Source organism: Leucoraja erinacea, chromosome 22, assembly GCF_028641065.1.
Source record: "Leucoraja erinacea ecotype New England chromosome 22, Leri_hhj_1, whole genome shotgun sequence".
In the NCBI taxonomy this organism is placed as follows: Eukaryota; Metazoa; Chordata; class Chondrichthyes; order Rajiformes; family Rajidae; genus Leucoraja; species Leucoraja erinaceus.
The window spans coordinates 12,334,508-12,356,971 of record NC_073398.1 but is presented as its reverse complement, the minus strand read 5'-3'; the positions used below and the strand labels follow the sequence as shown (position 1 = coordinate 12,356,971).

The following is a 22,464-nucleotide window of genomic DNA, read 5'->3' as shown; positions in this document are numbered from 1 at the left end:
CCTTCTTCAGACTGATCGGGGGCGGGGGGGGGCGGGGACAAGAAAGGACAAAGGAGGAGGAGCCCGAAGGCTGGGGGATGGGAGGAGACAGCAGGGGGACTGAGGAAGGGGAGGAGACAGCAAGGACTAACAAAATTGGGAGAATTCGATGTTCATGCCCACAGGATGCAGACTCCCCAAACGGAATATGAGGTGCTGTAACGACCGAGCCTCCAACCTCATCGTTCCCCAGCCCCGCACAGCCCGATTTTACCTTCTACCTAAAATCCACAAACCTGACTATCCCGGAAGACCCATTGTCTCTGCCTGTTCGTGCCCCACCGAACTCATTTCCAAATACCTTGACTCCATCCTATCACCCTTGGTTAAATCCCTCCATACCTATGTTCAAGACACCTCAGACACTCTCCGCCGCCTCCGCGCATTCCATTCTCTAGGCCCTCACCCCCTCATCTTCACCATGGACGTCCAGTCACTCTACACCTCCATCCCCCACCACGATGGTCTCAAAGCCCTCCGGTTCTTCCTCGACCAGAGAAGCAACCTATACCCAGCCACTGACACTCTCCTCCGCCTAGCGGAGCTGGTCCTTACCCTCAATAACTTCACGTTTGACTCCTCCCATTTCCTACAAATACAAGGCATAGCTATGGGCACACGTATGGGCCCCAGCTATGCCTGCCGATTTGTCGGTTACGTCAAGCAATCCTTGTTCAATACATACCAGGGCCCCATCCCCGACCTCTACCTCCGCTACATCGACGACTGCTTTGGTGCCACCTCCTGCACCCGCACACAACTGACTGACTTCATCCACTTCACCACTAACTTCCATCCGGCACTCAAATACACCTGGACCATTTCCGACACTTCCCTACCATTCCTTGACCTCACTATCTCCATTGCAGGTGATAGACTTCTAACCGACATACACTATAAACCCACTGACTCCCATGGCTATCTGGACTACACTTCTTCCCACCCTGCTTCCTGTAGGGACTCCATCCCCTACTCCCAATTCCTCCGTCTACGCCGCATCTGCTCCACGGATGAGGCGTTCCACACCAGGACATCTGAAATGTCCTCATTATTCAGGGAACGGGGGTTCCCCTCCTCCACCATAAATGAGACTCGCACCAGGGTCTCTTCCATACCCCACAACACTGCTCTCTCTCCCCATCCCCCCACTCGGAACAAGGGCCGAGTCCCCCTAGTCCTCACCTTTCACCCCACCGGCCGTCACATACAAAAAGTAACCCTCCGTCAGTTTCGCCACCTCCAACGTGACCCCACCACTCGCCACATCGTCCCATCTCCCCCCATATCTGCCTTCCGCAAAGACCACTCCCTCCATAACTCCCTTGTCAATTCTTCCCTTCCCTCTCGTACCACCCCCTCCCCGGGCACTTTCCCTTGCAACCGCAAGAGATGCAACATTTGTCCCTTTACCTCCCCCCTCGACTCCATTCAAGGACCCAAGCAATCGTTCCAGGTGCGACAGAGGTTTACCTGCATCTCTTCCAACCTCATCTATTGCGTCCGGTGCTCTAGATGTCAGCAGATCTATATCGGTGAGACCAAGCGGAGGTTGGGCGATCGTTTCGCCGAACACTTCTGCACGGTCCGCAATAACCAAGCTGACCTCCCGGTGGCTCAGCACTTCAACTCCCCCTCCCACTCCGTCTCCGACCTCTCTGTCCTGGGTCTCCTCCATGGCCACAGCGAGCAGCACCGGAAATTGGAGGAACAGCACCTCATATTCCGTTTGGGGAGTCTGCATCCTGGGGGCATGAACATCGAATTCTGCCAATTTTGTTAGTCCTTGCTGTCTCCTCCCCTTCCTCAGTCCCCCTGCTGTCTCCTCCCATCCCCCAGCCTTCGGGCTCCTCCTCCTTTGTCCTTTCTTGTCCCCGCCCACCCCCGCCCCCGATCAGTCTGAAGAAGGGTTTTGGCCCGAAACATTGCCTATTTCCTTCGCTCCATAGATGCTGCTGCACCCGCTGAGTTTCTCCAGCTTTTTTTTGTGTACCTAACATTTATTTTGAATTGGTTTCATGAAGACTTTTGCAAACAGCATCAAAAGTGTTTCAGAGATATTTGGTTCAATGCCCTGATTACTTCTAGATCAGAGTGACTCTAGTTAAATGACTCTGTTCAATATCAGGGGGATATTTTAACCAGCGAAGGCAACTGATGGTTAATCATGTACCTGAAGCATTTCTAATTGTTATGAATGTATTCAAGGGACAAATGGAGATATTTCTCAAGCAATTGTTGAGGATGATTTCAGGAAAGCCTGAATGATTTCTATAAGATAGAAAAATGTTTTGGTTAATATAGCTTCTCTGGCCAGTGAAAACCAAGTTGATTATACATTTGTTTCAGCATGTAAAATTGGAGATACATATTATTTTTAGAAATTGATAACAAAATAGATTTAAACTAATATTTTACCTTTGTCCACATTCTGTCATTATTTCTTCATTTGGTTGCAATAATATACCATTAAAATAACAAGTACAATTAGCTAAGTCAACACACTTCATTGTATTTTCATCCAGATAAGGAACATCATCTGGACATTTTGCATAGCATCCTGAAAATTAAAAAAAAAAATATGCTGGCAAACTTCTCACTTTTTTTCATTTTATTGTACTTTAAAAGACAAATGATATCCTACACATGGCCAGGTTCCACAATTTGCTTGATTAAGCTGTTTTCTACCTACTACCGATGGTGAATTAATTTACCAACATGTTTGGGAAGCACAAGGGGGAGCAGTTGAAGTATTCCCCATTCTCAAATATTTTAAATAGCTATATGCATATTTTCTTAGGCATCAAACTGGCAGTGGAAGTAATTAAAAGTAATTTACATACATAATAATCATGATGTCTAACTATTTGAACTGTGCTATGACTTTTCAGCGGATTAAGTAGGCTGTTTTAAAGGAGATAGCTACAGGGTGAAGAAGGTAGCATCTGTTATCATCCGTTTAGGTGAGCTTTCCAGAATGTCCTCAGATGAACATCTCTTAAAACTAGAAAGTGGTTTGTTACATGCAACTCAGTATCCCCTGATATACACAGGATCCTGGTTATAATTTTGTAATATGAATAGGCGAAACATACACATGTATGTTTCAAACATTTGTATCGCACGCTGACCCAAAACATCGTCTATCAGCACTTTGTGTCGTTTTGAATCTGCAGTTCTTTGTTTCTGGATCTTAAATTGAATCCTGGTGCACATTCAGAAAATTACACTGGAAACACACTTCTAAAATATATTTCGGGCTCTGTTGTACTATAGCCTGTTACGAACTTACCAAACATGCATTCAGCTCAGCTGCACATCCTCATCCTAGTTTCCAATGCCTGCAGACTCCAATTATGGGTGCAGGAGGTAGCTACATTGATGATTGGATTGGTGCTACCTCCTGCACCCATGCAGAACTCACTGACTTCATCCATTTCACCATTAACTTCCATCCGGCACTCAAATTCACCTGGACCATTTCCGACATCTCCCTACCGTTTCTTGACCTCCCTATCTCCATCGTGGGTAACAGACTACTGACCGACATCCACTACACACCCACTGACTCCCATGGCTATCTGAACTACACTTCTTCCCAACTTGCTTCCTGTAAGGACTCTATCCCCTACTCCCAATTCCTCTGTGTCTGCGCCACATCTGCACCCAGGATGAGGTGTTCCAAACCAGGGCATCGGAGATGTCCTCATTCTTTAGGGAACAGGGGTTCCCCTCTTCGATTATAGATGAGGCTCTCACCTGGGTCTCCTCTATATCCCGTAGCTCCGCTCTCACTTCCCATCCCCCCACTCATAATAAGTCCCTCTTGTCCTCACCTTCCACCCTACCAGCCGTCACATACAACAGATAATCCTCCGACATGTTCGCCACTTTCAACGGGATCCCACCACTGGCCACATCTTCCCATCTCCTCCCATTTTGGCTTTCCGCAGAGAACGCTCCTCCGTAACTCCCTGGTCAGTTCGTCCCTTCCCATTCAACCCACCCCTCCCCTGGTACTTTCCCTTGCAACCGCAGGAAATGCTACAATTGTCACTACCTCCCCCCCTCGACTCCATCCAAGGACCCAAGCAGTCTTTCCAGGTGAGGCAGAGGTTCACCTGCACCTCCTCCAACCTCATCTATTGCATCCACTGCTCTAGGTGTAAACTGCTCTACATCGGTGGGACTAAGCACAGGCTTGGCGATTGCTTCGCCCAATACCTCCGCACAGTTCGTATTAACCATCCTGATCTCCCGGTGGCTCATCACTTCAAAGCCCCCTCCCATTCCGTATCCGACTATTGGAGGAGGAGCACCTCATATTTTGCTTGGGTATTTTTCACCCCAGTGATATGAACATTGACTTTTCCACAGGTAGTCCTTGCTTTTTCCCTCCTTCCCCTCCCCTTCCCAGCTCTCCCACAGCCCACTGTCTCCTCCTCTTCCTTTCTTCTTCCCATCCCCCCTCCCCCCACATCAGTCTGAAGAAGGGTCTCGACCAGAAACGTCACCTATTCCTTCGCTCCATAGATGCTGCCTCACCCGCTAAATTCCACCAGCATTTTTGTCTACCTTCGATTTTTCCAGCATTTGCAGTACTTTCTGAAACAACCCTCTGTTAAAAAAATTGTCCTGCACGTCTCCTTTAATTTTTGTTCTTCTCACTTTTAAGCTATGCCCTTTAGTGTTTGATTATATCTCCTGATTGCCTACCCTATCTACGCATCTCATAATTTGATATAATATTATTAGGCATCCCCACAACCTTCGGCATTCCAGGGAAAACCTCCTGACCAATCTCTCACTGTAGCTAATACTCCCTAATCCAGGAATCATTCTGGTAAACTACACCTTCCTAAGCCTCCACTTCCTTCCTGTAATGGGACAATGAGAACTGCACACAATACTCCAAATGAGGTATAACCAAAGTCCACTGGAGCTGCATCATGACTTCCTGACTCTGATACAAAATGACAAACAAAATCAAGAATAACATATGCCTTATTTACCACTCTATCCACTTGTGTTGCCACTTTTAGGGAGTTATGGACTTGGACCCAAAGATCCCTCTGTACATCAGATAAACAAGTAACAATATACAGATAGACCTGCATCTGCCATCCTATGTATGTGGAATATGTGCAAAGATTGCATATTCCCAAGCTGCATATATTTATTTGTATTTTAATCTACAGCAGTAAAAAATGCAGAATTAGGCATGTTTACACCAACACTGGAGGTGCAACGTGTCTGATTCAGCTTTTTCAGTAGGTCAGTTTTTGAGGCTGTGCTTTAGTCATATTCAGCATATTAATGTCTTCAATTCACAGTAAATATTTGCTAACAAAACCTAAACCCTGGCTTTTCATTGAATGTGCACTGATTAAAATGGTTACCTGATCACTTTCAGGATAATATTTCAAAAACACCAAGTGAGAGCTATCATGACAGGCCCAACCTACAAAATGTTTTGATGAAATGGTTTCAGAGGATGCCTATAAAATAGAAACTGAAACATCCTCATTGCAGGGACCCTCCTGCATGAAATGAGAATACTTTGGGTCCAGTGTCAAGGCTTTAAGAGGAAATTATAATTCTAAATGTGGAAGTAGACACAAACCTCTACCCCTATGCTTATGGGATCATTGACCCTTCGGGCTTCAGCATTTTGTTCTTTGCTCTGCAGAGTTCCAAAACAGATTGTGTCCATAACAATGTGATGAACATATCTCCAGAGACAGGATGGAAAAATGGACTGAAAATTTCTCTCATTCGGATGCCTATCTATGGGTATGACTGCATCAAGCATCAAGATAGGTAGAGTGTCGCCTCATATTGAGCATCAATCTATCTCTAGTGTCACAAAGGACGGGTTTAGCTTTGTTGTCATAGAATGTTCCATTTAGTTATAGAGTAATTGAGCTGTACAGCGGGAAACAGGCCTTCAACCCACATGTCCATGCTGATCAGTCTGAAAAAGAGGCCCGATCTGAAATGTCACCTATTCATTTTCTCCAAGGATGCTTTCTGACCCGCTGTGTTACTTCTGTACTTTGTGACTTGATTTGGCAGAATCCTTCATGACCAGATAAGCATCAAGGCATCATTTGGCCAGTTGTGAAAATGTCACTCCCTAGTAGAATCTTCATGCACAGCTGAACTCTCAGACCCACCACACATGCTCTCAAGGCGGTTGTGGTGCAGACAGCCCTGCAATTTCGTAACAAAGCTCCATGGATTGTTTCATAAGTTCCTAGGTGATAGTAGCAGAATTGGGCCATTTACCCTTAAGGTCTTCTCCACCATTCAATCTTGGCTTTCAATTTCAACCCCATTCTCCTACTTTCTCCCCATAACCCATGCCACCCGTGCTAATCAAGAATCTATCTATCTCTGCCTTAAAATTATCCATTGGCGTTCTCCACAGCCTTCTGTGGCAATGAGTTCCACAGATTCACCAACTTCAGACTAAATAAATTCCTCCTTATCTCTTTTCTAATGGACGTCCTTTTATTCTGAGGCTATGACCTCTGGTCCTAGACCCTCCCACTAGTGGAAACATCCTCTCCACATGCACTCTATCCAGGTCTTCCACTATTCAGTAAGTTTCAATGAGGACCCCTCATCCTTCTAAAAGAATGCAAGGACACATATTGAGACAAACATTGACGACACATAGAAGATCATTAACTCGGTGAAAGATGCAATTTAGTCTGCATAAAACCTGTGGGGTTTCCAGTGCAAGGAAGTATCTACATCTGAATGCTGCTGCTTACGGGCATATTCAAGGTGCAGGAGTGCCCGTTAAAGTACAAATTGAAACCACTGCAAAGGCCATGTGTGTCACATCACTGGATATAAAGGGGCTAGATCCTATATAATAAGATTTCACATGCTTCACTTCTGTCATGTTTGGGGATAAAACAACAGTGATACATTGAAATATTGTAAATATTGCTAACAAATGTAAGGATATGATGGATCAGGGAATGACGACAATGCTGTGCCCCAAATGTATAGAGTGCATTTATATCTGAAATAAAACTTGTCCTTTATTCTACTCAGATCATCCCTGGCCCTCCAACCATTCTTTTTCTCGTTCTTTCCTCCCCCTACTTAACAAATGATTCTGAAAATTATAAAAAACAGCATCTACTACTTCTATCTCCCACTGCACACCCAGCCAGGATATTTATTTAGTTGATTCAATTGAAGTTCTGGAAAATAAATAACTCCAAAGATGATAATGACATTGAATATCAAGGGCAGTTGTTTGAATGATCACTGCTTGGCACTTTTGTCATTTATGAGCTTGTCATTTATGAGACCGTGCCTGAATTTTACCAGATCCAGCTGCCTGCAGGAATGGATGCTTAACTAAGAGTTAAGCTTTGCCCCCACCTTGCTTCCTGTCAAGGACTATCAGGATGTTCAGGGAATAGGGGCTTAATTTTACACTGGGTGAGGTCAGTTTGCTGCCAAAGTTTTATATGCCTTGCCACTTGGCTGCATGATTGTGAAGACCAGAACAATTAACACATCCATTCCAGTTTAACATGGTTACAGGAAGGAGGCTGATAGACCTGAGACTGAATTATCTAGTCAAATCCAATCTGATTTGACTCAAGTGAATGTGTACCTTCCAGTGGAGGCTTGAGTTACTGCAGTTCACCAATTAAAAAATGGTATATGTTAAATTTCCATCAATGGCTAACATAGTCACCAAGGTTAGTCCAGGTATTATCTTGTTCATATGGTGCAGATGATTTTAATAAATGTTTGCACTTCAATGCTTACAACAATTAATATTGCAAGTAAAACGTAGATTATTAAAATAATTGTCAATATAAAGCAAGCTTTGTAATCTCATTATTAATACATTTTGTGCTTAGCATATATATTCCCATTAAGCAGGCTATATATTTATAATTAAACCATTCACAAGAACAGAAATTTGAAACCTTCAAGAATTGGAGAGAACTTCTTGTCAATTGAATGATCGCTGCAAGTTTTTGTAATTTCTGTTCCACAAGGTTTGTACTGCCAACTGCATTCATCATCTCGATTATAATAGTCACAGTATATAGCTGCAATATTAAATGAATGAATCAATATTTATTGAATATCACAAAGGGTTCTTGTAAATTATTGTAATCACATGAATTAAAAAAACAATACCGTACATTTATCCTCCTGCCAATGGGTCTGCACTTGGTCTAGTAAATGATTAAAATGTTCATAAAGTAGAGTGAGGAACAGCTTTGAAAACAATAAGCAAGGAGCTTGAATTGAGTGGATCTGCTGAGCAGGGGAGCAATGTGTTTACAGCAGTTTCAGTGATTTATCTATAAATCAAGGATCTAGTTGGAGCGAGGAACTGAAGGGAATCCACATTAGTTAGGAAATAGTGTTAGGTAAACCGTTGGGTCTGAATGCACATAAGTCCCCAGGGCCTGATGGTCTGCAACCCAGAGTCCTCAAGGACGTCGCCCTAGAAATTGTGGATGAATTGATGATCATGATCATTTTCCAATGTTCTCTCGACTCTGGGTCAGTTCCTGTGGACTGGAGGGTAGCCAATGTAATTCCACTTTTTAACAAAGGACGGAGAGAGAAAACGGGGAATTATAGAACAGTTAGCCATACATCAGTAGTGGGCAGGAAGCTTGAGTAAATTGTTAAAGATGTTATAACAGCGCACTTGGAAAGCAGGGACAGGATTGGTCAGAGTCAGCATGGATTTACGAAGGGGAAATCATGCTTGACTAATCCTCTGGAATATTTTGAGAATGTAACAAATACAATGGACAAGGGAGAGCCAGTGGATGAGGTGTATCTGGACTTTCAAAAAGCCTTTGACAAGGTCCCACGCAAGCGATTAGTGCGCAAAATTAGAGCACATAGTATTGGGAGTAGTGTATTGACATGGATGGAGAACTGGTTGGCAGACAGGAAGCAAAGAGTAGGAATTAACGGGTCCTTTTCAGAATGGCAGGCAGTGACTAGTGGGGTGCCGTAAGGCTCGGTGCTGGGACCACAGTTATTTACAATATATTAACGATTTAGACGAGGGAATTAAATGGAACATCTCCAAATTTGCGGATGACACAAAGCTGGGTGGCAGTGTGAGCTGCGAGGAGGATGCTATGAGGCATGACTTGGATAGGCTGGGTGAGTGGGCAGATGCATGGCAGATGCAGTATAATGTGGATAAATGTGAGGTTATCCACTTTGGTGGCAAGAACAGGAAAGATTATTTTCTGAATGGTGTCAGATTAAGAAAAGGAGAGGTGCAACGAGACCTGGGTGTACTTGTACATCAGTCAGTCAAAGTAAGCATGCAGGTACAGCAGGCAGTGAAGAAAGCAAATGGCATATTGGCCTTCCTTGTGAGAGGATTTGAGTTTAGGAGCAAGGACTTAATGATTCCACTGACAAAGATAAGCATATCATATGCCTTTTTTTTTACGATATACCTATGTTGCCACTTTCAGGGAGCTATGGTTCTGTACATCAATGCTGTTAAGAGACTTGCTATTATCTGTATACTTTATACTTTACCCTTTCAAACAACCTCCCAAAGTGCCACACCTCACAGTTGCTCAGATTAAATTCCCCCAGTCATTTCTGCATCCATTTCCATAAATGATCTATATCCCATTGTATCCTTTAACAGCCTTCCTCGCTGTCTGCACCTCCACCGATTTGGTGTAATCTACAAACTTGCTAAGCATGAAAAGTAACATCCCAGTAACAAACAACAGAGGCCTGAGAACAGATCTCTGCAGAACACGACTGGTTACAGACATCCAGCCAACCTCAAGATTGGCCCCAATCAGTACAACCCAGACACAAAGCTGGGTGGCAGTGTGAACTGTGAGGAGGATGCTATGAGAATGCAGGGTGACTTGGACAGGTTGGCTGAGTGGGCAGATGCATGGCAGATGCAGTGTATTGTAGATAAATGTGAGGTTATCCACTTTGGTGGCAAGAACAGGAAAGATTATTTTCTGAATGGTGTCAGATTAGTAAAAGGAGAGGTGCAACGAAACCTGGGTGTACTTGTTCATCAGTTAATGAAAGTAAGCCTGCAGGCAGTGAAGAAAGCGAATGGCATGTTGGCCTTCTAACAAGAGGAGTGAGTATAGGAGCAAAGAGGTCCTTCTGCAGTTGTACAGGACCCTAGTGAGACCACACCTGGAGTATTGTGTGCAATTTTGGTCCCCTAATTTGAGGAGACGTTCTTGCTATTGAGGGAGTGCAGCGTAGGTTTACAAGGTTAATTCCCAGGATGGTGGAACTGTCACATGCTGAGAAAATGGAGCGGCTGGGCTTGTATACTCTGGAATTTAGAAGGATGAGAGACGATCTTATTGAAACATATAAGATTATAAAGGGTTTGTAAACATGTTCCCGATGTTGGGGGAGTCCAGAACCAGGGGCCACAATTTAAGAATAAGGGGTAAGCCATTTAGAACAGTGATGAGAAAACATTTTTTCACACGGAGAGTTGTGAGTCTGTGGAATTCTCTGCCTCAGAGGGCGGTGGAGGCCAGTTCTCTGGATATGTTCAAGAGAAAGCTAGATAGGGCTCTGAAAGATAGCGGAGACAGGGGATATGGGGAGAAGGCAGGAATGGGTGTACTGATTGGGGATGATCAGCCATGATCACATTGAATGGCGGTGCTGGCTCGAAGGGCCGAATGGCCTACTCCTACACCTATTGTCTGTTATCAAAGGGAGACTTGATAGAAGTTTATAAAATTATGGGAGGCATAGATTAAGGAGACAGTCAGAACCATTTCCCAGGGTGGACATGTGAAAGACTTGAAGGCAGTATTTTAAGGTGAGTTTAAAGGAATGTGCAGGACAGGTTTTTATTACACTGAGTGGTGGGTGATTGGAATGCCTTGTCAGGGTGGTGGTGGAAGCAGATACAACACTGGCATTTTGGAGGTTTTTCGAAAAAGCTTTTGGATGTGCAGGAAATGTAGGTATATAGATCTGCACAAGATCGTAAGACATTGGAACAGAATTAGACCATTCAGCTAATCTAATCTATTTTGCCATTCAATCATGGCTGATCTATTTTTCCCTCTTAACCCCATTCTCCTGCCTTCTCCCTGTAACATTTGATGCACTTCCTGATCAATCTCCACCTTAAAAATACTCAATATCTTAGCTTTTACGATCTGTAAAAGCTAAGTCTGTGGCAATTAATTCCACAATGTCATAAATCTCAGGCTAAATAAATTCCTCCTCATCTCCATTGTCAATTATTCTGGGTATGACACTAGAAATATTGAAGGTAACACAGAGAATGTATAAAGATTATTTTGTTTTGGATTTTTTTATTGTGATTTTTTTTTCAAGTTTTTCAAGATTTTTCAAGTTTCAATGGAACCGTCACAGCTGCAGAAACAAAAAAATATGACTTGATGGAAGAGATAATATACCTACGTAAATATTTCCAGCAAGCTGGATATAAAAAAAGTTGATTTTCATATCTGCCTGATTTAGCAACTGGAAGTACATTTATTTTCTCCTTAAATTGATTCTTGCTTTGCATTATTAGAAATGTTCTACTTACGACACACATCTGGAGTTCTCCAGTCAACGCAGATGCCAGCTTTGTTACAAGTCTCCGCATACATTGCTACTGCAGAGCAGAAACCCAAACATTTCCCTCCCTGACAGTCAGTACAAGTTTCTTTAACACACATTTTGTAAAATGGAGTTGGATCAACCTGTAGATCACAGCATCAGAAAACACATGAATGTTTTACAAGAAGCTTTATTAATTATTTTAAACTTTTTTGTGTTCTTCATATAAAGTCACCATCCTTATAGACACTTACCATTTTATGGCAGGCGTTAAAAATGTCCCCTGTAATGATAGTACATTTTCTTGCAGCCCATGCTAAACAATATGGATTTTTGTAACAAGAAGCAGCATCCTCTACAAATATTTTGCATGGCCTTGAAGATTTCCAGCTTTTTGCAAATTCCACAGGATCAGTCACCAAAGTTTTTGATTTTGTCATTTGATCATCTTCAATACGAGAATTGTAATTTGCACAGAGTCCAAATACTTTGTTCTGTAATAATGGTTCATAATATTAAAAACAATTACCAATTGGAATAGGCAATATTTTGATTTAACGAACTTTATGTTGTCGCTGAAGCACAGATACTTCATACTGCAGGCAACTGTTATTTACAAACAATTACACTTATCATAGGGTCATAGGCTCCCACTAATGGAAACATCCTCTCCACATCCACTCCATCCAAGCCTTTCACTATTAAGTAAGTTTCAATAAGGTCCCCCCTCATCTTCTAAACACCATCTTACAGTCCCAGTGCCATCAAACACTCCTCATATGTTAACTCATATGTTAACAATGGTTCAAAAATATGAATCCCTGCCCCATGCAACAACACCTCAGCTACGCATCCATCTGTTCTTTCTTCTATTTATACCCTCACTGGCACGTAGCTCTGGATTAAACCTAGGAGTTATCTTCAACATCTCTGCACTGGCAAAGCGTTCAGGGAAAAACATTGGTACCCTGTTACTTTTTAAAATAAATTATATTAAATAATCTGTAAGTATCCCAATTGAAATGTAAGGACCTCGCAGTTTATGAAAGTAATTTTTATTTATTGCTACAGGAAAGCACAAAGAAAATTGACATTTGCTTACCTGCCATTTTGTAGCCAGTGTTACAGAAATTCGAGTGTGCTTGTCCCAAATCACAGTTATTCCTGAGTGAAATTCAAGAATAAAATAGAGTCCCACCATGTGCAGTGAATAAATACGATCTGTGCAAACATCTTGATTGGAGTATGAGACTTGCACTTTGCCATCAAGTAGTTTCAATTCTATTCCCTGCAAGAATGATTTTGATGAAAGAAAATCAATTATGGTTCTTGTATTCTTCATATCTATATTACTAAATCTCTGATCTTGACCGCTTTTGGCCAACTGTGCTGCATTTCCAAGAGAACGCCGCCACCTACCGCTGACATTTTTGGCCACCTCACTCAGAGCCCCCCTTCGCCGTATGAGTGCAGAGGATTTTTTCCGTCGATGAAAAATTAGAGATATATTAATGTTTTTTCAAAATTCCCCATTCTCTCTGCTGCCCCCGCTGGCGGCAGAGGGAGGGACTATTAAACCAGGAAGTGTCGTGCCTCACTCAGTCTCTGCCAGAACCAGGAAACGAGAGGGTCATGGCTCACGGCTCTCTGAGCTGCGAATAACACTGAAGGCACGTCTACTCCACGGTGAGTCCCCTCGAAGCGGCTGTAAAGTGGCTGCAGCCCTTTTTAATAAGTTTGTGTTCACAAAATGAAATTTGGTTGTCGGGTGCCTGCAGCCCAATTGTTTGCCTCGCCTTTTTTAACAAGTTTGTGTTCACAAAATTAATTTTGGTTGTCGGGTGGCTGCAGCCCAATTGTTTGCCTCGCCTTTTTAACAAGTTTATGTTCACAAAATGAATTTTGGTTCTCGGGTGGCTGCAGCCCAATTGTTTGCCTTGGCTTGGCTTTAAAAATTGTTGCAACAGTTGGATGCCTGCCCAAGCATCCATGCGGCCCCCAATGTCTATACTAGCCCTCTGGAAACCAGTACCTTCGGCCCGCAACACCCATACTAGCACAACAGAGCCCCCCCCCCCCCCCCACCACACTGGCGAGCGGTATTGGAATTGGTGGAGAGGTGGAATATTGCGTTGTGGACCAGCCCTCCCGCGTGATGCTGGGACCCAAAGGGTCCCACTTAGTCTAGTCAAATATATATTTTCAAATATAGCCCAACAGAGTGTTGGAGTAACTCGGCAGGCCAGGCAGCATCCCTGAGGAACATTGATGGGTTAGGTGGTTACATTTCAGTTCAGGACCTTTCTTCAGACTTATATATTTTAAATATAGCTGACTGTTGTTTGCAGATTACGAAACAAGTGCGGGCATTGATTATATGTCCATGCTGCAAATTAGCTTACTGGACCTCGTCAGACTGGGATCCAGAAAAGAGCCAGGATTCTTGAGTTCTCCAGACCATCTGACACAAGCTGGTCCATGATATGAAGGCTCATTTTGCTTTTAACTTTATATTGTTCAAGTGTTCTTTCGCCATCATTATTCTACAGCCTTGATACCTGTTTATATCATTTGCAAATACTTGCCTCAATTAAAATGGTGATCACTCTTGAACATGTAAATCCAGTCTGTCCACAAGCAACACTTTCTATTAATATTTGAAATGCATCAGGTTCATCTGGATAGCTCTAGATATCAAATGAGATTGAAATATAATCAACTCCACTCGTTCAATAAGAATAACAGTAAATCTTGAATGTGTTCAAACAACAACTAATGAGAGAGAAACAAAGTTATCATTTGTTGATGGTCTATCAAAAGTTGCTAAACTTGCACATGTAAGAGGTTGTAAACAAGTCCAAAGGCAGGGCATGGGAAAGACCGAACACAAAAGGGAACACATATGAAAGAATAGACACATACAAGATTAAATAGCAAAGGTGATGATGGTACAAAGAAAAAAAAGAAGAAAAAATGTAAAAGTCCGATGTGGAGGAGGTGAAGACATCATGTTAGAGTTTAATGTGTAGGCAGCAATCTAAGAGTTAGCGGTGTGGAGAAATGCTTATGATAGGTAATATTTGATCTCAGTATTGAATATGGAAGGTTGCAAAGTGCTTACGTGAAAGAGAGATACTGTTTTTAGATCTTCTATTGAAAATGTTATGAGAATGTAAGTGGCTGGGAACTTAGTCAACAAAGTGCAAGTGTAATTATCTATACAATTCTTCCAAATATGAACTGCACCATCAGAGATGATTGTGGAAATCAAATGCAGACCAGCTTACAATCTTTTAAGTAGATTTAAAACCCATTACTGCAAAATTGTTTCATGAAATTTATATGCTAAATTGCATTAATGTGCAGAAAATGTATCAAATTAATTTGACCAGGAATGTGTAATAAGGTCACTGCAACGCGAGCACAATTTCAGTGTTAAGACTCACCTGAACAAAAATGAATTCACAATTGCTATCAAAGAAGTAGCTAAGTCCATCAAACGTTGAATAATGGCCTTCCCCAAGAGTGAGGCAAGTCTTTGTACATTTATTTTGACTGCAATTCCATGATCCACCTTTGCACGTGCTAAAATAAAAAATAATGCAGTCAGAGGAGTTTATGATGCTCTGCAGATATTGATTAATTTATTATTTGCCAATTTAAACTCACCATGTGTTGCAATCCACTTGGATTGTAGTACCAGTGTCATGATAGATATCACTGTATAAACAGGGGCATTTTTCAGGAGCAATGCAAGTTCCATTTATATCTTCCACTTGACCATTAGGGCACACACAGCCAGGGACACAGACATCAGGCTTAAAGAATGAATGGGTGATATTTATTATTTAAGCACTATTAATTACAATATTGGAAGAAAATGTTATTATTAATGTAATTTATGTATATTCAGCTCACAATTTCACAGTGACTATGCCACATTTTATTTTTATTACATAGTCTTATAAAAGGTTCTGGAACTTATTGCCCCAGCTGTCCTCTAATCATGCACCATTTACAATATTTGCATTGTTGTGAGAAAGTCCTGCCAGAAAGAAACAGGATCTTAGTTTTATAAATAATTTAATCCAACTGTTTAGGACTGGATTGGTAATATTTTATCAAAATATCCCTGAACAATATTAAGTCTATAAAAGTGGTAGTATCACCAAAACAGAAACATTTCCATCTGATCTAATCCACAAATGTAGACACACTGATCTAATCAGTTAATTAAGTTAAAAGACTGAGTGGTCCATCCAAAGATTTTATTTTAAATCACAGATTATTTTGAGTGATGGTTGAATCTCAAGGTCGAAAGTATGCCATTGAAATGGAGTCAAAGTAATTGGATGTCTATACCATTCAAAACTAGTCAAACTATAAGAAAACCTTAAATAGCACCCTAAAGAATTACATGTCAATGGCCAAATCCAGGGTTTAAAGTCTGAAACTATGAGTTTAAAACATTATTTAAAACATTGATGTTGTAAACTATAAGATATTAAAAGGTAATACAAGTGCATCACAGATTATCCAGCAACCGGCACCTCCTTTAATCCTAACAAAATTACGAGTGCAAACTGGAAATTACCCCCAGAAGTCCCTCAGAAAATGTGGTGCCTTGGCCAGATGACACGAACGATCTCGACTGCATTGCGATCGATTTAGTGAAATTCACCATGGGCGTCGTTAACTCAGCGGTATGGGTGTTCGGAAGACTTTGGAAAAATATGGCACCTAGGCCAGGTGATGCCTATAACCTCATCCCAGGTTCAAGTTTCCACGGCTCTGCCCTACGGGCACTGCGTACTCAAGTTTCTGCCCTACGGGCACTGCGATCCGGCACTTATTTGACCCGCCTGGGCCTCTACCCCAGCTGGACTGCACCTCCAAGACCAACATTGCAACTTGAAAAAAAATCGGTCCCTGTGAATCCCCCCATACAGGAAATTCAAGTTTCTGATTAACGGGTCAAATTTGCCCTCTGCGGCCGGGCCTTTGGAACTCCAGCCCGCTAAACCGTTCTCATAGCCAGCTTTTGAGGCCAACTTTGGGAGCCGGTATCTCGCCCCTTGGCAGCCTAGGCATTGCAGTACTGTTCGAATTGCTCCGCCAACCCTTTAAGTGAGTCTGAAAAATGTGTTATCCGAAATCTCCGCGAACCTCACATACGAGAAATGCAAATCTTAGGTCGGGGGGGGGGGGGGGGGGGGGGGGGGGTTGGGGTCGGCCCGATAGTCCTTTCGGGAAAGCAGTGCCTCAAACCCACGGCTACCAATCTGACCTTCATTGGGACTTCCGAAGGTAACTTGTTAATCAACGCCTCAGAAGAAATGCAAGTTTTGTTGTAGATTTAATTTACATTTAATATTTGTTTTATTTAAGTTTCTAGCAGTCCATGGTGCTTTAGAGACACAGGAGGCGTATAATTATTGGGCCAGAGACGTATTGTTGTTTCATTATCATGTTTATTCCTTGGGTCTAGCAAAACGGATAAAGGCTCTGGAACCAAGGGTGCTGGAAAATCGGTGCTGTACCTATATTTGAATTTTACTTACACCGGGTATGTTTAAAGATTGGCATTTCTTGGCATGATGATTTCCTTGAGAATCACTGCAATTCTTAAACACTTTCCCAGTACAATCTGAAAAAAAGGACTTTAATTAACTTTGAGCTGAACCATTGTACCAATAATTCTGAAAGAAATTAAAGAACATTACCTTCTTCTGTGGGTTTTTCACTGTCTGGAAGGCTGCAGCTAAGTACTCCACTTGTACAAAAGCTGGGTAATGAAAAAATAACATTTAAATGTTATATTTATTACATCTACAAATGTATATCTAATTTGTTTGAGTGCAGAAATGTGCATACCATATGGTATCCTGAATAGTTGTACTGTGGCCATGTTTTATAGCTGCATCACCAACATAACATGGACAGTGTGACTTATTAACACAGTTTCCAGATTCGTCCATATACATTGCTTCCGGGCATCCACAACCTTCAACTGGTACGTCTTGAATATTACAGGTAGCATCATACTTAAATAATGATTTACAGCTCTGGTTGCAGGCTTTGCTATTATACAGAAACACCTGGCTTTTGGGACAATTTATTCCTAGAAACAAATCACAAATGCATCAAAAAAATAGGAGTTATACTACAAATAATTGGTTGAAGATAATCTTGATAAATAACTCACATTGTACTTTCTCTCCTTTATAAATGCCACATTACTGACATCTTAAATCATCCTGATCCTCATAGTTATTATGTTTTTAGACAACATTATAATTTCTCAGTTCAATTTAGCTTATTGGCGCGTGTACCGAGGCAGGGTGAAAAACTTTTGTTGCATGCTAACCCGTCAGTGGAAAGACAATCCATGATTATAATCGAGTCAGTTACAGTGTATAGTTGCATTGTAAGGGAATAATGTTTAGTGCAGTTAAAGTCATTAAAGTCCGATCAAAGATAGTCTGAGGGACACCAATGAGGTAGATCGTAGTTCAGAACTGCTCTCTAGTTGTGGTAGGATGATTCAGTTGCTGCCAACAGTTGTAAAGAAACTGTCCCTGGATCTGGAGGTATGCATTCTCACACTTCTATACCTTTTGCCTGATGGGAGAGGAGAGAAGAGGGAGTGGCAAGGGTGCGACTCACCCTTGATTAAGTGGCTGACCTTGACGAGGCAGCATGAGGTATAAAAAGGCAGGTTTGTGTGATGGTCTGGGCTGCATCCATAATTTGCTGCAATTTCTTGTGTTCTTGGACGGAGCTGATCCCCAACCTAGCTATTATACATCCCGATAAAATGCTTTCTATGGTGTATCTGTAGAAGTTAGTGAGTTGTTGGTAGGGTTGTCAACTGTCTTGTATTAGGCAGGACACCCCGTATGTTTGGCTAAATTGGTTTGTCCCATACGGGACCGCCCTTGTCCCGTATTTGACTGTACCACTCTGTAGTCATCAGAGGGCACGCTTACAGACAGATCCTAGATCTGATACAACAGCGTGCGTGCGTGTTGCATGTGCTGTTGATGCCACGCAGGAGTGATTCGCCTGTCATCCAATCACAGGCCCCCTTATGCGCATCAGTTGTACGCTATATTTTGCCCCATCTCTTAAACCCCATCCCCCATCCTGTCCAGTCCCCCTCCTTTCCAGTTCCCCCTCCCCTCCCCTCCATGTCCCACCCCCTCAATGTCCCTTCCCTCTCTATGTCCCCCCCTCCCCTCCACCTCAATGTCCCGTTCCCTCAATGTCCCTTCCCCTCCCCCTCAATGTCCCCTCCCCTCCCGCCCCCTCTCCCCGTCTCTGTAACCCTCTCCCCTCAACCCAGTCCCTCTCTCCGTCAATGTCCTGTACTGTCCCCCTCCCACTACATCCCCTCCTGTCCCCTGCTCCACTCCCTCTACATCTCCCTTCCTCCACTCTACTCTTCCTACCCAACGCGCCCTCATTGACCTGTCCCATCCCCTCCCCTCCCATCCCTTCTCCCACTACCCCCTCCTCTCCACCGTCCCCTCTCCATCCCCTCCCATCTCCGTTCCCTCTCCTTTCTCACTCCGCCCCCTCACCCCGTCCCTCAATAGCCTCTCTCCTCCACTCTCCTCCCCTCCTCTCCATCGTGCCTCTCACTGCACTGTCCCATCTCCCTCCCCCCTCCCCATCCCCTCCCCTTTCCTCTCCCTCTTCCTCCCTTCCCCTCCCCACCACTCTCCCTCCCCCTGTCCCTCTCCCCCCTCATCCCCCTCCCCCTCCATGTCCCCTCCCAACCCTTGCATTCCCTCCCATTCCATCGAATAAGTCCTGGGATACAGTCACACAGTGTGGAAAGAGGCCCTTCAGCCCAATGTGCCCACACCGACCAACATGCCTTGTCTACACCAGTCCCTTATTGACCCTTACATGCCCCGTCTACAGCCACCTTTTTGTCCCCTATTTAGGAGTGAGAAAGTTGGCAACCCTAGTTGTTGGGGACAAGTCGAACTTCGTAAGCCTTCTGAGGAAGTAGAGGCATTGGTGTACTAGTAGATGCGTTGGTGTGCTTCTTTTGATCTAATGCTATCTTTAATGTCTTGTTAGCCACACCACGATCATTTTGTCTGTTTTTTATTCGCTTTAAAGATGTATCCATTACTTGTAAATAATAAACTAATTAATTCATTCATTCTTACTTACTGTCACACATTTTAATGCCATTATTTAACCTATCAGTCTCATGCCTTATGACTATGTCCTTTACTTTAATCAGATTTAAGATCTTGAATTTAAATTCCTGTATAAAATTCTATATTCTGATCAACATTCCATAAAAACGGCCTTTGTGTATCAGATAATTTGTTATTTCTCTTCCATTAAGCAATACTACATCAAAACTAGCTTGTTCCCTCATTATTTCTTCAATATACTAACCTAGAAAGCAATCTATTTTATACTTCATTAATTTATCTTCTATGTTATTCCTACTTATTTGAATACTCTGGTTAAATGCACCTCTAATTTCTTGATTTATACGATCCATTGAAGTAACTAGGGGCCGATAATTAAACCCACCAATGGTTGCTGATCCTTGGTCTTTCCCAACTCCACTTTATTTTCTGATTTTCTAAGTTAATATTTGGAAAAGGAATCTCCAAGAATCATAAGAAAATGTGAAATGTTTGTCAAAAAGTCAACCCAAGGAGGTAGACACAAAACGCTGGAGTATTGTGTGCAGTGTTGGTCTCCCAATTTGAGGAAGGACATTCTTGCTGTTGAGGGAGTGCAACGTAGGTTCACCAGGTTAATTCCCGGGATGGCGGGATTGTCATATGTTGATAGAATGAAGAGGCTGAGCTTGTATACTCTGGAATTTAGAAGAATGAGAAGGGATCTTATTGAAATATATAAGATTATTAAGGGTTTGGACATGCTAGAGGCAGGGAACATGGGGGAGTCCAGAACCAGGGGCAACAGTTTAAGAATAAGGGGTAAGCCATTTAGAACGGAGGTGAGGAAAAACGTTTTCACACAGAGAGTTGTGAGTGGCACACCGGAAGTGGCGGCGCTGATGAACGGCTGCGGCTCGCCTGCAGTCCATTTGTTTTTACTTTTTTGTGTTGTTTTTTTCGTTTTGTCTAGTTAAGTTTTTGGTTTTTAGGTTGTGTTTATGTGTGGGGGTTGAAACGGGGCTTGCTGTCCCTCCCTTCAGGGAAATGCGACTTTTTTGTCATATCCCCCTTCTCTGCCTCCATCTGCGCTGAGGCCTATTGGTGGAGCTGGCGACCTCGAGACTCCGGAGGCAGCCAGTCAGGACTTGCCCTGGGCTCTCTCCCGTGAGGGCGGCCCAGCTCGGGGCTGGAACGGCGCTCCCTTGAGGGGCTGTGACGCTCCCGTGAGGGCGGCCTGGCGAGGGGCTGAGACTCTCCTGCGAGGGGCTGTGGCGCTCCCGTCGAGGTGGCCCAGCCCGAAGGTGAAACGCCACTCCCATCGGAGCGGCCCAGCTCAAGGGAGGTACGGCGCTCCCGTCGGAGCGGCCCAGCTCGCTCGAGGGAGGAACGGCACTCACGTGAGGGCGATCCGGCTCGGGGCTGGAACTGTACTCCAGTGGCTGGGATGGCGTTCTGGCGGTGGTGACCTGAGTCCGGGGTTCAGCCGTGGGCCAGCGGCTGCGTCCGCCAAACTGGAGGGCGGCAGCTTCGACCACCCCGGCCGCGGTGTTTGAGCCAGCCCGTTTGCGGGGTTCGGTGAGCCGCGGGACTGTTTGTGCTATCGCCCGGTGGGTAATCGCCTCAGCGCAGAGGGGGAAGAGGAGGGAAGAGACTGCAGCCCTAAGATTTTTGCCTTCACCGCAGTGCTTGGAGGATACACTGTGGTGGGTGTTAATTTGTGTTTATTGGTGTTTATTATTGTATGATTGTATATATGACTGCAGGCACGAAATTTCGTTCAGACCGTAAGGTCTGAATGACAATAAAGGTATTCTATTCTATTCTATTCTATTCTATTCTAGTATGTGGAATTCTCTACCTCAGAGGATGGTGGAGGCAGGCTCTCTGGATGCTTTCAAGAGAGAGCAAGACAAAGCTCTGAAAGATAGCTGAGTCAAGGGATATGGAGAGAAGGCAGGAACCGGGTACTGATTGTGGATGATCAGCCTTGATCAAATTGAATGGCGGTGCTGGCTCGAAGGGCCGAATGGCCTATGTCTGCACCTATTGCCCGTTGTTTATTGTCTAACTCAGTGGGACAGGCAGCATGTCTGTAGAGAAGGAATGGGTGACGTTTTGAGTCGAGACCCTTCGTCAGACTCGGAGTCAGGTGAGAGGGAGACATAGAGATCTGGAAGGGCAAGTGTGAAACACAGATCAAAGGACAGGATGATCAAGGAAATGTTGAATGGTGCTTTATTAGCTGAGGAGAAGGTAACAACGAGCCATACAAGCAGTAATATTTAATCAGGAGGACATTGATACTAGTCAGAGAACTAGGATGGGGGAGGGACAGCGAGAGAAGGATTACTTGAAGTTAAAGATATCATAATTCATACCGCTCCCCAAGGCGAGGTGTTATTCCTCCAATTTACGTTGGGCCTCACTAGCAGTTGAGGAGACCCAGGATAGAGGTTAGTGTGGGAATGGGAGGGGGGATTAAAGTGTTTAGCAACAAGGGGATTGGTAGGCCTAGGTGGACTAAGGGCCCTGTTATGGGAATCTATGCCAATTCAGTAAAGTTAAGTTTTATGTGATGCTCTGTCAATAATTAGATTAGGGAAGTGTTTAGATTGTAAACCATAGCTCCCTGGAGCAAAAATAAATAGGTTGTTTGTAACAC

The 22,464-nt window shown here is 43.5% G+C and overlaps 1 protein-coding gene across 1 annotated transcript in view; it reads right to left on the bottom strand.

The window, feature by feature from the left end:
* The window catches only part of LOC129707998 (mucin-19-like), a 46,467-nt gene that overhangs the window by 12,269 nt on the left and 11,734 nt on the right, over positions 1-22,464 (bottom strand). The window contains exons 6-16 of the mRNA XM_055653550.1: positions 17,518-17,764; positions 17,367-17,428; positions 17,205-17,290; positions 15,313-15,461; positions 15,090-15,228; positions 14,229-14,330; positions 12,746-12,931; positions 11,898-12,137; positions 11,630-11,786; positions 8,001-8,126; positions 2,455-2,596 (exon numbers count right to left, since the gene is read on the bottom strand). Coding sequence (XP_055509525.1) covers positions 2,455-2,596; positions 8,001-8,126; positions 11,630-11,786; positions 11,898-12,137; positions 12,746-12,931; positions 14,229-14,330; positions 15,090-15,228; positions 15,313-15,461; positions 17,205-17,290; positions 17,367-17,428; positions 17,518-17,764 — 1,636 coding nt within the window. The remainder of the gene's footprint in view (positions 1-2,454; positions 2,597-8,000; positions 8,127-11,629; positions 11,787-11,897; positions 12,138-12,745; positions 12,932-14,228; positions 14,331-15,089; positions 15,229-15,312; positions 15,462-17,204; positions 17,291-17,366; positions 17,429-17,517; positions 17,765-22,464) is intronic.